Here is a 15,771-nt window from a genome sequence, read left to right as displayed (position 1 = left end):
GATATCAAACTTTTCGCTTCACTAAACCTTTAAAGAAATCGAAACTATTGCTGTCGCTTTGCAGCTGCCATATCTTACCCGTGGATCGATCATCCCAGCCCAGCTCTTCTGCGAGCAAAAGACCCCAGTCGCGAGTGATGCCCTTGATTCTTGCACGGATACCACCCTCGACTTCAAGCGTGACGATTTGATCCCTATGCAATATAACATGTCAGCTGCCAGATTCATTTACGAACTAACAACGGTCATACTAATGGTGCGGCAATACAAAAGGAATTCACTTACGTATGCAACCAGCTGTCGTAATACTCCCCCTCCAACTCCCTATCCCACCCCTTCGAGCAAAAGCGCCTATAGACCTCTTCAAAACTTGCCAAAATCCCCGCCAGTAGCCTCTCCATCTGGAATGCCTTCAACCCGGCCTTTGCAGCCAAAGCATTTAGGCTCGTCGTTGGCGCCGCGTTTGCAACATTGATCCCGATGCCCGTCACCAGCGTATAATCCGAGCCGGCGTAGGACGAGTTTACTAGAATCCCGCCGATCTTGACGAAATCGGCCTTGTTCTTGCCGTTTCCTGATGACGTGGGATCCAGCGCGTAGACGTCGTTCGGCCACTTCAGCTTCACGGGCAGCACGTCGTAGCCCGGCGCGTAGGAGCGGATGCCGCGCACGATGGCCAATGCGGCGAGGTATTGAATGAAGATGACGGGAGCGGATTGCGTGAGCATGATTGGGTGCCGTAGCACGGTGCTGAACATGAGCGCGCCGGGCGGCGCGACCCAGACGTTGGAGCCGCGGCCGCGGCCGGCGATCTGGGTCGTTGCTGTTGCGGTGAAGCCGGGGGGAAGGTGCCTGAGGAGTTTGGGGTTTCTAGGGGATGTTAGCGGGTGCCGGGGGAATAGATATTTTTTGAATGGGGAGACGAAGGCCTTAAGATGCTATATGAACATACTTTTCTAGTAGCGTGTTAGTGCTAGTGACTACTTCGCCATATAAGAGGTGTTTGCCAAATTCAGGTTCTGAATTAGCACATTTGGAGTGGTAGTGAGCAAGATTTGCGTAGTAGCCGTGGTGGTTAAAGCAGGGTGTCTCTCGACCTGATGGGAGCTCTCTCTCATGCATGATTACTTTCTTGATTACTCTATCATAGTCGATAATCTTATCACCAGTTGCAGTCTCATCTTCCTCGTCCGTCTTCTCCGCCTCCATCTTCTCCCCCGTAGAAACCGCGGGCAGAACTGCAGTCACCGCTTTGGTAAGTTTGTCCATCAGCCATGCATCAGGCTTTTCGAGATGAAACGTATCGTTTTCCGCCTTGATGTGCTCCTCGCTATCGACTAGAGTAATGATTTCTTGCCAGGACGAGATGAGCTCTGAGACATCTAACGCTTGATGAGCCGAGAGATGGAGGCGGGAGAGGGATGGTACCGCTTGTTCTTTATCATTGACCTGTAAGCCAAGCTTCTGCAGACAAGCTTTCAGGAATGAAACACGTGCTGCATCCGANCATGCTATTGCATCGATCGCGGAGCCATAAGAGGGAGGGTTATTAGCTTTGCTAAGGTTCACAGCCGCGAATCTAGTCGGAATTAGTCAAGCAATTAGCCAGGAGCGGAGATCAAATTACTCAGGATGAGGGCCTGTTAGGATAATGCCTCCTTCACCAACTTTGCGGTAAATGACTGCTGCGGCTCCCTCTCCAGAGTCCACTTTGAGCTCTTCAGTATAGCTCGCCAAAATTTCGACCCCTCGACTTTCCAATTTCTTAGCATCAACAAAGACCCCACCGCCGTTGTAATAAGATCGGAAATTGTCCAGAAGACTCGTTTTTGTGCCATGAAATATTGCGCGGTTAATCTGCAACTCTACGTCACGGGCGCCCGCTTCGCTATGGTAAACGAACCCGGGAAACGCCAGTCCACGGCAAATACCGGGGAAGAAGGCAAGCTCACGGTCTCCTACCACTGCCATCTCCTTATCGTCGACCTCGAATTCGCACCGCGCTGAGCCATAGTAGCCACCTGCACAGAACCCAAGGTAGCAACCCCCACGATTAACATATTGAGTAATCCGCCGATTGCCTTCTCCATTAAGGGTCCAACAGTAGCCCAAATCTGCACCTCCAGGGAACACTAAGAGAGCACATGTTGCAGACCAAGGTTCCTTGATAATCGTATCTCCTGTAATAGGAATAATAGCATAGTTAGGAGAGAGTAGGCGGCGTAAGGTGTATAAGCAGTGGCGGACTGATTCTGAAGTGCTTCCGTTGCCTTGATACACTCATTAATATAAATTTCAAATGGTTCGGAAACTGATTTTACCCGAATATACAAGCACATTCATCCGCTTGCTTGCCATTGCTACTCACAGCGTCGAAGTGCACTGCGATAGCTCCCGAGCTTCAGCCGAGAGCAGATTCTCACGACCAAGCGCTTTTTAAGAACTCGCCCAACAACACTGGAAATCACGAACAAAGATGTCGGATGACGAGAAAAAATTAAGTGTTACCCAAGCAGTTAATGAGGATGATGAGCCGGATGAGTGGTAAATGCGATTGGCAGTATACGTAATTTGCAAAGGTTGGAAAACTGATGGACTGCAACAGGGACAAGAGAATTTTCAGCACCGGCTGTTCAGGTAGGAAATATTGATATATATCTGCGTATTTCTAAACTAGGGTACAGTTGAAAATGCGAAGATGACAGATTGTTACTATAATACGAAAGATTGGAGAGCGTGTAAGAAGGAGGTGAGTCAGTTGATGTTCTTCGGGGACCGAGCGGCTTAGAAAAGTAACTCGGGGGAAGCCTTTAAACTTGCCGATATACTTTCCAATTCCAAAGTCCAACGTATTAAAATAGTAAACTAACTTGTAGTCTTTCTGCAGATGGAGGCATTTCGAGAGTGTTGGAAAAGGCAAGGAAATGATCAGAGGACAGATACTAAGGATGCATGATGGCGGTTGTTTCCAAATAATATTCAATTCCCCTTTCTCAGGCCTCAAAATTGTATTAAGCTCGACCTCTAGAGCTCAGCCACCCCCTGAACCCAGCCACCTAACTAAATCGATCACCACGATTTTTGAAGCTACGTCCCTCGCCTAATCAAAATATCGTGATCAACGCCACTATTTGAAGCTTCGATTCGAAGCTCCAATTTCAAGCCCGGATTTGATTTGGAGGCCGTAGATTTGGAAGCTTTTGATTTGGAAGCCCCCGATTTGGAAACTGTTGGCTTGGAGGCTTTCGGCTTGGAGGCTTTTTATATCTTTTATACTTAGCAGTCAAGATCATATTGGTCACAAATCTAGTGCTATTTAGACTGCAGGGCTTCAACATAGAGCCCTCTGCTTAGGATCTGCCTATAGATTAATCTTAATTTTAATTTATAGCCTAATATACTAATATCTAAATCGCTGCATGGCTTAGTGGGATTAAAGTAAGTCTGCTGCCCTCATTTAATATGATTGAATACGCGTGTAAGACAATAAATATACATAAAATACGCCGAGACCCCTAGGGAGATGGTGCCACAATAACGACGTCTGACACGATCGTATTGATACGTTGTATCCCTTCGCACGTTGGAGTCCTACACTTGGCGCCAAGCCTAGGAACATCGTACACACGGGCGCCCAACGGGCGCCTCTTATTGGCCAGGCCCTTATCGATACCGTAGGACGCAAACCAACGTGCGAAGGGATACCACTGTGCAACACGTCTTTTTTAAATACTTATATCTTAATAACCATGATAGTTATTTCTATAAAAATTCAAATATGGCTTATTAGATGGTGGGTAAAGCTTTATATAAAATAAAAATGTAAAAACGATATAAATATTTTAAAAAGACGTGTTTTGGCGTATTCTGGTGGCCGTGCATACGGTGGCCGAGGCTTCTATAGAACAGGCTGAGGAGCTGCCATGCGAGGATGTCTCGCAGTACGCGCTTAATAGCCTGACCACTTTATCACGAGCCTAGAAACCTTTCTACCCGTTCTCATTCGGGAAATTTAGTAAGGACTAGGGTGGGCGGGAATGCTAGTCAACATTAATTACCCGGCTCCGAAGTAGCCAACAATGAGGAGAAATAAGACCTAGGACAAAGCATAAATATTATTATTATTTGTTCTTGTTTAACGTCTGATGCGGTCCTCTTTGCGAGTCCATGCAGACTACTGCCGTGATATAGATACAAAAAACCTCCAAGGCGAACGTGAGTGGTAATACAGAGTGTACCCCTCTAGGTAGCACGCCCGTACTACATCAACGGGAGGAAAAATACCTTTTAGGTCGCTGCTCTGAGACCCCCGTACGGGGGTATCCTGGTTGCCTATCTTGCCCTGTCTGCCGCTCGTACCATGCTTCCTGATATTATCGTTATAGGTTGCCATTAGGTGTCGTGTCTTGCCTGCCCCTAGCTCCTTACTGCCCTGTATACGTGTATACGCCTGCCTACGGTCCTCCTGTGCAGCATGAATCCAGTCCTGTATAACCTTCTACCCTAGCGGAACAGCGGGGTAAACCAGGTGTCCTAGGGCCCAAACCTAGGTCCCTACTATCCCCAGCCAAAAGATGTAGAGAGAATAACCGCGCACGCTTGGTAAACCCAGGCTGAACGGGTAGGGTGGAAGGCGGGTGGTTGAGAGGCTCGAGACAGGTCTTCCGCCTGCGAGGTGTATGCGTATGTAGGTGCCGTACGGTATATTGTGCCTATACCGCATAAGAAGAAGGGGGACGCCGTAGGTTGTAGTGCCGTGGATCAAGTGTACTAGACTTATACGTGAAGACGTAGTAGTGTTCGTAGGCCTCCGCTGGGGCTCACCCTCCCAGTAGAGACTTCTTCGCACCACCACGTCGCAGCGCCGGCGCTGCGCAGCCGTACGCACGTCTCTGCGTTTGCTCTAGTAGTCTATCGGCACGATCCAGATGGAACGCCAATAGCTGCATACTAGGTTCCCGGGCTCCACCGCGTGGAGGTGCAGAGGTCGATTTTGGAGTCGTCTTCTTAACTGGGTCTTGGCGCCAAGACCCGTGAAAACTCTGCTGTTCTGACGACGTCAAGGGTTGAGTATTCGAAGGGGCCCTCTAGCCACGACGTAACGCCGCTGCATCCGTAACAGACGAGATCCTCACTCTCAGCTTGACCTTGCGGACGAGATGAGACGGAAGGGAACCCCCATACGACAGTATGGGTCGGATCTCGCTTTTGGTGTTCCTTTCAAGCATAAATATTAGAACAAATTGTGATTGAACGGGTGATTATCAAAATTTTTAGCTATCAGGTATTCACGAGATCTTCGTGAACCAAATTAATGAGTCCCTCATCTCCTCCACAATACCTATGCCTAGATCACGCACAATTCCGCTAGAGTCGATTTTGAACTCGGCCCTCAGCCTTCGCTTGTCATCATCGAATATACCCAGCAAGTCTGCTATGAAGAACTCTCCAGATACGTGTTCAAAAGACAGTACAAACCCAAATCCTCTGTCAGATGCGTCTGCTTGAAGCTTTCCATCTATGATTTCCACAAGTAGGTCATGGTATCCAATGTTGCGATACCTGCCTGCATATGAATCAATTGGGAGACTGAGTGCTAGTACCGAAGTAGGCCGCTCGGGATACGGATTTTTTCCTTCCTCCTCTTTCAACTCTTTCACTTGATTCCGCAGGAAGGTATTGTAGTTAAATCGCTCCGGTGAAGGTGTGCCGAGCATAGTGTCAATTAGATGCCAACAAAGGATTTCTGCAGCATCATTAGCCCCATTCGAGTTGCCAAAAATTACAATCCCCCACTCCATCTCTGGCATGTATCGCATTAGACTGCCAAACCCGCTAATGTTCCCATCATGGCCAATTACTGTATAGCCTCTGTATGTTTCTAATCCAGCCTAATGCATAACACCAGTAGCTGTGGAATGGCTTTCGCTCGTCGTTACATGGATCGGCGATGATCCTTGGCTTTACCAGCTCCTTATGTGCGACCTCAGATATCGGACCCGCATGTTTAATCATGGCGTGGATCCATTTCACGTAGTCTCTTGCACTACTGAAAACGCAGCCTGCTCCCTGTCCTTCGGGCTGTCTGAACGCTGGGATTTCAATATAACGCTCTGTTTTCTCGTCCCATCGACAACCTTTCGCCATCTTATCCGTTGCATTACTTTTTTCAACGCCACACACATCGAGGTACGTGTTTAACATGCCTAGAGGCTTCCAGATTCTATTGTTCAAGAAATCGGTGAACGACTCTCCGCTTAAGGTTTCCACCAAGTAACTAGCCACAGTATACATCATGTTGCAGTATTGATATTCAGTTCTTAGTGGCCGACTAAGGGGCAAGTTCCGGAGATTCCGTGTAATAGACTTCGGACTATCTGGAACTGCTGCATGGACGCCTAGGTATGATTCATCACAGTGATGTCAGCGGTTAGGTTAGGTTACAAAAATGAGGCCAAAACCGATCCAAAATTCGGATTTAGGCTACTAACCGGTTATGTAACCGGTTAAACCAGATCAACCGGATAAAATATATAGATTTTGGAGTAATATAGTGTATAAAGCGGTAAAGGTGCTTAAGGAAGGTACGGAGGAGTTGTATAAAGTAATGAAATAGTATATAGAGATCCTATAAAGCTTGCAGGACGTCAGCAGTGATATTAGCGATCAATGAGCAAATTAGAACGTCGTACTTACTATCGCGAGTCTTGGCACGGTGTTGAACGACGATTAGTCGTCAATTATAAAACAATGAGGGCAGTATATGGGCAGTAATAAGGGTAACGCGATGAGGGCAGTAGTAAGGGTAGTAATAATAAAGGCGACGCGTTATGGGCGACGTGATATAGGCGACGCGATGGGGATAACGCGGTTAGGAATAACCACCTTAACTTCATCAACTCCATCAAATTAACTACATCCAATCGATCTGATCATCTACAAAGCCTCGAACGGATTAACTCGGGCGTTGCTACACGGCAATTTTAAGCCAATAGACGAGGCTTGGCTCCCTTAGGTGACGTTCGCCCTTACCCAAATCCTTACCACTAAGGCCTTACTGGTTCCTGGTTACCTGGTTATCGCTAAAGCTTCAGAACCGATCCAGATTAAGCCAATAAAATNGTCTAACCGGTTAGGCTTTGAATTTTGGTATAACCGAACCGATCCAATAAAGTAACCTAACCAGTGACATCACTGATTCATCATGCCTATGAAAGAAGGGTATTTAGCTGGGATGGCAAACGGTAATGTTGCTGCTATACAACAGATACATTCTTACCTAGGCATCCCACTGCGATGGCTTAAAATATCCTCAACGGTAACATTCTCGGTAGTATAGGGGTCCTCAAGTACAAAATCTTCTCGTAATAGTCTTGAAACTGGCGTACTCCAGCTAACTTCCGGATATTTCTCATTGTCGTCAACGAGCAGCGAGACTGCCGCTGCTGTGAGGGACTTTGATGTACTAGCACAGTTGAAGAGAGTATCGGCGGTTACTTGGTCTCCCGAGCAAGATGCTAGCCCATAACCCTGCGACCCGGAATATTTAACCTTAACTACACTATACTTGGGATTGGGATTCATTAATAGAAATACCTTAGCAAAGATTTCATCCTTATGAACTATAGCAATTGCGACCCCAGGTACTTTCCAGTCTTCAATGGTCTTTTGCACAAGCTGATCAAACTCTACCGTCGTATGGGTGTCTGACTTCATTTTTGAGTAAGTTGTGCTTGCTTTTACTCTCTGGACGGCTTAGCTTAAGCTGTGATAACTCGTTCCTTTTTAAAGAATGGCTTCGAGGAGGAAGTAATGTTTTGGAAAGCATTTTATACTAAATTTCTGACACGTTTACGATATCAGCCGCAGAATACTCAGCTGAATCGTCTTTAGATTTGAGTCATCCATGGTATAGAACCCTAACTGTATAAGGCAAGTGTGAATGAAAAAGTAAGGAAAAGGGTGATAAAAGGGCGCTAAAAGGGCGGAAATGTTGTTGCTTCTACACCACCTTGTCAACTCCGATTGAAAGCGCGTGTCGATCTTGGTGATTAATCGGCAGAGCACGGCCATTTCAACGTATTTTCACCTACTTTCGGGTACAAATGTACGCATTTTGGTTAGCGTGATCGACGCGCGCTTTTAACCGGATGCGCCGAGGCGGTGTAGTTGCGCAAAAGCTCTCAACTGAACGGATACCCTTGATCTCCAACTTTTTCATAACTCTGAGTATCTGATAGCCATGATGTTTTCATTGGTAGGTTCGGGCCTGGGAACAGTAAAGTTTCCTTTTGAATCATTTTCGTGTGAACAGTAAAGTTTCCTTTTGAATCATTTTCGTGTGAACAGTAAAGTTTCCTTTTGAATCATTTTCGTGTGAACAGTCTACTATTAAGCAATGACTTGGTAGCTAAAGGGAATTTAGTGGATAGATACAGTACCTCATTAAAAGTGTCCGGCCGAGGCCACACCAAAAAATGACACCCCCAGCCAAAATACTATGCAAAAGTCACACAATTAATTCCAGAGCCTTAAAAAATCTAAAGCTACTTATAGATATATAATCTGGTAATCGGGATACTTTTTTGGTATTTAAAATCTAGTGTGCCACCCCTTGGCCTTAACTATAGCATCGTATCTCTCTTCTATGCTATTGTAACGGGACTAGCCCAGTTACAGTAGGAATGTCTTGGTGAAACACTCAACAGATAAATTCCGACGCTTTGACCAAATTCTACCAAATTCTGCTAGATCAATCGAATTCTACCAAAGTCCGTTGAAGACCGCGTGCGTATATACGCACGCATTAACCACTAAGCCCCTAACTATTTAATTATATAATTCTCTTGTTATTCCTTTCTCTTTTTTACGCAACGTCTTATTCTTAGCAAGAGCTATATACCCTTAGATTTAGACAGAATTTATATTATTCCTTTAAATCTTTCCTAAAGTCTCTCCGCGCCCTTATATTACGTTATATTAAAATAACTACTATTAAAATAGTAAATAAACTTAAACCTACTGCGTTAACTATAAGTATTATAGCCCTAGTTAGGGAACAGTTAACTATAATATAATAGTCCTTTATAGATACTTTAGCCTAACAGTAAGCAATATTAAAAACTTAGTACTAGTAATTAATAGGAGCAATCTATAAAGAACTTCGTAACCTTAAAGCACTTATATTAGAAACCCTAATAATAACACCTATAAATAAAATTAAAATAACTATATGCGAACCTAGCCCGTTAAATATAAACCCTAAACTAGTAATAGTAGCTTAACCTATACCTATAATTGTCTGTACGAGTAGAGGTTACGTAGTTATGTCTCTGATTAGTCATCCTTACGGTGACTCATCAGCCCCCTATTTAGGCACCGCGATCCTTACGATCCTCTGCGAAGAAGAACACGAATGAATCAAAGAACCAGTTACCTTATATTGCAATTGCAGTACCCCCCCGGGTGATACCGACAATTATAAAGTAAATTAGCATACGCTTAATTAGTATAGAAATGGTATATAAATAAAGGATAAGCTCCTACGTAGGACTTTAAGAAAGAAGATATAGTTTACCTAAATATATAAAACCTAAAGACTTAACAACCCTTAAAGAAACTTAATTAGAAGTTTATAGGCCTATACCAAATTAAGAAGAAACTAAGCCTATACACTTATAAGTTTAAACTGCTAACTAAGATAAAAATATATCTAACGTTTTACGTAAGCTTACTATAACATTTAAAGGGTAAACCTATAACTCGCAAAGTGCCGCCGCTACCTCTTATAATTGTTAACAACGGTAACAGTTCTTACTTAATTAACTTAATTAATAATATATAATAGAAAACATAATTTAAATAATTTAAACTTCTTATTAAGTAAAAAGGATATAAAATATAAACCTAGGAAACCTATAACCAGATTAAGGCCGACGCGCCTTTGTTAGTAAAAGAATTTTATAAAGACTATTCTTTATAGCATACTTTAGCTAAATAGATATAATATAAAGGCAAATAACTACTACCTAATATAAATATATAAAACACAATAGCAGGAAGCTTAAAATTAAAAAGAACTTAAAATACGTTATAATATTTATAATATAATTACGTAATATACAAGATATTAAGGAACTTTAACCACCAGTTAAAGTTGTTTAATTAGTTAGATTTGCCTTACTAAGACCTACTATAAAGATATTAGTTCTACTTACCGCCCTAACTAAACTAATAGCAATTTTTTATACTAGGTATAGAAAATCCTAATTAGTCTATTTATAATTAGAACTGGTAAAACTTTATACTACTACTTAACGTGAATATATAAAAACGTGACAAGTTATAAAGTCTTAACTAAATTAAATTATTTTAGACCTTCGGCTAAAGGGGGAGGTACTATAATAGGACTAGCCTAGTTATAGTAGGAATGTCTTAGTAAAACACTTAACAGATAAATTCCAACGCTTTAACCAAATTCTGCCGAATTTTACTAGATTAATTAAATTCTACTAAAGTCCATTAAAGACCGCGTGTATATATACGCACGCATTAACCACTAAGCCCCTAACTATTTAATTATATAATTCTTTTGTTATTCCTTTCTCTTCTTTACGTAACGTCTTGTTCTTAGAGAGAGCTATATATCCTTAGATTTAGACAGAATTTATATTATTCCTTTAAATCTTTCCTAAAGTCTCTCCGCGCCCTTATAGCTATTAATTAAAGACTTAAAAAGGCAAGAGCTATCTTATTCTAGTAAATTACTAGGGCCTTAAATAGCTTATTAATTACCTCCTCTTTAGAGCCATATATATATATAATCTCTAGAAATTATTTATAGAGCCGCTTTTTAAGTTATATCTAGACATACTTAAAAGAATATAAATTAGGCGAATAGAGCAACTAATTAATTACGTTTATAGCGGTTTTTTTTAAACCACTTAGCTATAAGCTTCGATTTATACATTAGAGTATTATTATATATAAATTAGAAATTGGGCTTATAGATTTAAGGTATCTAGTCCTTTAAAGTTTAAATATAAGATTAAATAAAGTACCCTCCCTTATGCGACTCCTTATCCCTTTCTATAACTACTAAATTAAACCTTCTAAGAGCTCTATATAAGGAGACTTTATAGATAGGGGGCTATAAGGTATAATTATAGAATAGGATAGGTTATGGAGGAGATAAATTCTTAAGAAGGTAAGGCCTTTAGGATTATAGAGACTATATATTACGGACCTTATATTAGCAGTAGTGCAACTACTAAAAAGATATAAATAGGTTAGTTAAGATACTATAGGAGGCGCTAAAACCGATTAAGCTATAAAACAAGGCATAGCTAAGTTATATAGCTAGTTATATAAGAGAAGCCTCGTTTCATTTCTAAACACATAATTGGCCCCTGGATAGGTCACTTTTGGCTTGCTGAAGGCCTGAGAGGCTTCCGGCTGGCTAGTCGTAGTGAAATTTCAATAGGCTAAGAAACGAGACCGGGCTTACACCATAGAGCTGTCTGACTGTTCAATTTAATTTCGGTCCTGAATCGACCCTTTTATCTTTTTGCATCCCATCCCTCTATCCTTCTTTCTCTTTGACATCTAACTATGTGGGTGTGGGTGTCGTTCTTTCGTTATGTAACTCCGAGGAGACGGTGCACTCCTGCTTTGGCTGTTCTTCGCGATTCTATTTCACCTCAAGGCAAAGCTTTGGGACCCTATCAACGGCTCCGACTATTTTGTTAAGGAGGATCTCGAAATCACCGACCTAGCAAACGAGCGGCAGGCACCAACTGTACATACACCTACAAAACGACGGACTGCAGTTGTTGTCGCCAGCCAGAGGACGGAAAACGCAACGTGGCTTTTTAACGTACGTTGACCGGACAGACTGTCTGCTAGCAACGAGAGGAGATAGAGCTAACGCAAAGTCAGATTTATTATAGATGACTATGATTATCTGCCAGACAATATCCTCTTTATCCATCCCAATAGACACCAATGGCATAACGATGACCCCGACTATTCCTTATACAGAAAGAGGGATACATTAATATCGATGTGCATGGTCACTTGGTTGTCCCGTTAAAATCAAACCTTTGGACGAACAGGGAATACACCGCGCTTAGGTACATGCCAGTGGGGACCACAAGCAAGCCTTTGAGGTACTCTTTCTTGAGAAAGAAGTTCCGAAATCGGTGGGTGTATCTTGCTGTGCTCAGTTTGCGGCTACAAATGAAAGGGTTCTCGAGCATCCAAAGCATGATTATGAGCGATACTGTGAATGGCTCTTCAACACTACACTGGACGACTCTATTAGCGGAAGGATCCTGGAGTATTCTTGGCATAGTAAGTCTAGCCCTCTTATTGATCTAATAAGAGTCATCTGCTAATGTCACGTAGGGGTGTTCGGCAAGGAGGCTGTGCACTATCTCTCCACCAGAGAATGTTACCGCAACGTCTTCGGTTTATGTGACCCACAGCGTACAGACAAATCAAGTTGCGAAGGCCGATATATCCTCCCACCATTCTCGACCCTTCCGTATGGATAGCCGTTCATCGGCCGGAATGGCGAAGCAAGAAATCGAAGCGGTCTCGAAACTTAATCTTCAACATGATTAATTTATCTAACCTATTCAAGCTACCCAAAAATAACGCACTACCGATTACTGGTTGTTTCACCTGCACTTTGAAGTCTCCACAAACTTGATAGCGCTTGTTGCCTCTACTACGTTTAACAACGATGCTCACGATCTAATGCTCTGGGTCAATACCCCTCTTGTCTCGGTCCCAGGTTGAATCGCCCTATGCGAGTAACCAATCCGCTATAAGGACTATGGGGTCTTTTAGCGGAAATACTATGGCGTCGATTGTATTGCGTCGCTCGTTATCTCACCGATTTTGGATGGTTGAAGCCGAGCCGAAGCAGGTACAGGAGTTTAAGAATCTCTTCCCAGCCGCCTGAGCAGCCTGACAGCAGCGAAGTACTGCCACTAAAGCTAGGGGACCCATTAGCTGCCCGACTCTTGCCCCATCTCTCGATGCCCTGTCTACTACTGCAAAGGGTTAGCGAAGCCAGTCTTGAATTACATGGGTGACTTCAGATTACACTTCTACAACTCTGAAAAGCTTCCCGTGGAATAACAGTTATTTTCTGGCATTGATCAATAACGGTTCTAGCTCTACCACAACATGACGCAACTAGGAGTTCGAGCTGTGCTTGATATCCAGCAGCGTCTGTGGCTCGCTGGCGGCTACGGTTCTCAAATAGTGCTAGGCATTGGTAAGTGTTCATATTGCCTCCAGCTCTGGAGACTAACTTGTATAGATGGTGGCGGAGTAATAACTTATTCCTCGCTGATAATTATACGAAGAATTTGCGAGGCGGTGGATGAACAAGAGAAACTGCTTGAATGTGGCGGCCAGCAATTACATGGCTATACTCCGAATGCACACTTGCCAAGTCTGTACTTTGACAACTGTGTAGGGTCCGATACTGGAGCGTAAGTTCTCTTGCTGTGTTACACCTGCTCTTATTCTAATACTTTCGTTTCTCTCGTATAGCGTAGCAGCGGTAATGCTTGGACGCTTGCAAATGAGCTCTCACAGTTCCATCGCTGCGATCAAAGATCTTGGTAAAGTCTACGGCAGTAGACTTTTGCTTTATAAGTATTGTTACAGCAACCGGAAACTCGAAGATTGGGCCCTGAACCTAATCCGGAGTAACTACTCTAACCTAGACGGAATGGATCCAAAAGACTGTATGATGATGCCAGCGGATGGAGTATTGCAGATTGGCCAATGTCAAATGTAAGACTTAGCCGCTTGTAAATGATCCTTAGGAAAAACCTAACAATACAAAGTGCCGTGCTTATCCAGTACCGACCGAAAGTCACTAATGTGACACCTACGAGCTCTGTTGACGCAGCAGACATGATTCGCACGTACGATATTGTTGCTGACCGGGCGGTGCACCAAAAACCGTATCTCCCTTAAGCAATTGGGCGCAAAGATGATGATGTCCCTATACTTAAGACACTTCTAGCTGCCATTGCGGTACCGGGCCATTTCCCCCTTGTACTAATAAAGGGCACTCCATATAGTGGAATTGGATCAAAATACAATAATCCAACATCCCAGGCGTTTGATGAAGGTGCTTGATTGTATAATATAAAAGCGGGCGAAGATAGACAAAGAAATGATGACAAGAGGGTTGGCATAGTGGCTAGCGTCGGATCCGGGAAAGAAGCGCCGCGTGACTTCCTCAGGCCTTGGGACCTACATCGACGTATGCTTTTTAGCGGCAAATCAACGGATAAGAAGCTTTCGGAACCAGATAAGGTACATAATGACATAAAAGGTCGGCTCTCAGCAGCCGACATCCCTTACTTTCGTTTTGACGGTCCTGATCTCCCAAAATGCAAGTATGACGACTGGAGTCCATGGACCTTGGCAATCATAGAGAAGGAGACTAGCTCCTACCTTGCTCGCGAGAGCGTCAAACTAGACATAACCCTGTTAGCGCAATATTTCGTTGCATACCGAAGAGGTCGCCACACCAGACCTGAGGATCTATTTCCTGCTCCTACAGCCCAAGAGATAGATACAACTAGCAGCAATCCCATACGCAACAACACTTGGCCATATGCGGAGAGCGGACAGGATCCGGACAGTAACTCTTGGCAGTAACTTTACTGTCCGAATCTTTTGCCAAGTTTCATTCTGCCGGTGCAAAATTAGTGGCTTAGAGCTTATTTATTAGAGTCGTAGCTTAATTTAGCACGGCTTACCCCCAGAAGCGCCTCCCCCTACGCCTCTACGCCTCTACGCCTCTACGCCTCTACGCCTCTACGCCTCTACGCCTCTACGCCTCTGCGCCTCTACGCCTCTGCGCCCCTGCACCTTTATATCTCTACGTCTATGTCTCTACACCTCTCTACCTAACATCCCATAAGACGTGCAAAGAGATGCATAAAGAGACGCAAGGAGACACGGGCAGAGACACGGACAGGGACACGAGTAGACGCACGAGCAGAGCTACAAGCAGAGCTACAAGCAGAGCCACAAGTAGAGCCATAAGCAGAGCCGCGAGCAGAGCCACAAGCAGAGACGTAGAGAAGTGTAGAGGTATAGAGGTGCGAGGTNTAGAGGTAGAAAGGGGTGTCTAGAAAGGGANTATTAAAGCTCAGCCTTAATTTACCCCTGTAGATCAACTAATTAAGCACTGTTCATCTAGACCCACCTCCCATCCCCACCGACCCACCTTCCTATCTAAGTTGCCCCTTTACTTCTCCCTTTGCCCCCCTCTGCTCCTCTCTCGTGGCCCTACTTATGGCCCTGCTCGTGGCTCTGCCTGTAGCTCTGCTCGTGGCTCTGCTTGTAGCTCTGCTCGTGGCTCTGCTTGTAGCTCTGCTCGTGGCTCTGCTTGTAGCCCTGCCTGTGGCTCTACTTGTGGCTCTGCTTGTGGCTTTGCTCGTACCTCTGCTCGCGTCTCTGCCCGTGCCTTGCCCGTGCCTCTCTTACAAAGGGGGGCGCGTAGAGGGACGCATAGAAAGAGACGCGTAGAGAGACGCGTAGAGAGACACGTGGAAGGAGACGCGTAGAGAGACGCGTGGGGGGAGACGTGTAGGGGGAGATATGTACAGCACAAGAAAGAGTAAAAATAGATGACGGGAAGGCTAAAATAGGCCCTGAGTAGTGTCTTGGCTTCCTTTACCGCCTGCTAAGCCGCCGTCGATCAAAAGATTCGGACAGTAAAGTTACTGCCAA

General features: G+C 44.2%; 5 protein-coding genes across 5 annotated transcripts; 3 read left to right on the top strand and 2 right to left on the bottom strand.

Annotated features, from left to right (window-relative positions):
- Window positions 1–4: 4 nt before the first annotated feature.
- K441DRAFT_682931 (putative biotin apo-protein ligase) lies at window positions 5–2,358 on the bottom strand (the record flags this gene model as incomplete). The annotated part of the gene is made up of 5 exons (XM_067651637.1): window positions 5–194; window positions 286–870; window positions 953–1,579; window positions 1,628–2,270; window positions 2,322–2,358. 5 exons carry the CDS (start codon window positions 2,356–2,358, stop codon window positions 5–7), a joined length of 2,082 nt encoding a protein of 693 aa, XP_067496485.1.
- Window positions 2,359–2,476: 118 nt separating this feature from the next.
- Window positions 2,477–3,074, top strand: K441DRAFT_649280 (uncharacterized protein; the record flags this gene model as incomplete). The annotated part of the gene is made up of 4 exons (XM_067646935.1): window positions 2,477–2,544; window positions 2,606–2,637; window positions 2,685–2,749; window positions 2,888–3,074. 4 exons carry the CDS (start codon window positions 2,477–2,479, stop codon window positions 2,954–2,956), a joined length of 234 nt encoding a protein of 77 aa, XP_067496484.1. The 3' UTR covers window positions 2,957–3,074.
- Window positions 3,075–5,288: 2,214 nt separating this feature from the next.
- On the bottom strand, window positions 5,289–7,716 carry K441DRAFT_709594 (beta-lactamase family protein; the record flags this gene model as incomplete). Its single annotated transcript, XM_067653857.1, has 4 exons — window positions 5,289–5,869; window positions 5,904–6,398; window positions 7,293–7,530; window positions 7,597–7,716. The coding sequence occupies 4 exons, from the start codon at window positions 7,714–7,716 to the stop codon at window positions 5,289–5,291; spliced, it is 1,434 nt and encodes a 477-aa protein (XP_067496483.1).
- Window positions 7,717–11,610: 3,894 nt separating this feature from the next.
- Window positions 11,611–12,624, top strand: K441DRAFT_701551 (uncharacterized protein; the record flags this gene model as incomplete). Its single annotated transcript, XM_067653350.1, has 4 exons — window positions 11,611–11,616; window positions 11,705–11,875; window positions 12,040–12,351; window positions 12,406–12,624. The coding sequence occupies 4 exons, from the start codon at window positions 11,611–11,613 to the stop codon at window positions 12,622–12,624; spliced, it is 708 nt and encodes a 235-aa protein (XP_067496482.1).
- Window positions 12,625–12,909: 285 nt separating this feature from the next.
- Window positions 12,910–14,145, top strand: K441DRAFT_20124 (uncharacterized protein). The gene is made up of 3 exons (XM_067640482.1): window positions 12,910–13,505; window positions 13,567–13,812; window positions 13,866–14,145. Exons 1-3 carry the CDS (start codon window positions 13,195–13,197, stop codon window positions 13,996–13,998), a joined length of 690 nt encoding a protein of 229 aa, XP_067496481.1. The 5' UTR covers window positions 12,910–13,194; the 3' UTR covers window positions 13,999–14,145.
- Window positions 14,146–15,771: the final 1,626 nt, after the last annotated feature.

This window comes from Cenococcum geophilum, assembly GCF_001692895.1.
Source record: "Cenococcum geophilum 1.58 unplaced genomic scaffold K441scaffold_101, whole genome shotgun sequence".
NCBI classification, from domain to species: domain Eukaryota; kingdom Fungi; phylum Ascomycota; class Dothideomycetes; order Gloniales; family Gloniaceae; genus Cenococcum; species Cenococcum geophilum.
This window is presented reverse-complemented; position numbering and strand designations above follow the sequence as displayed.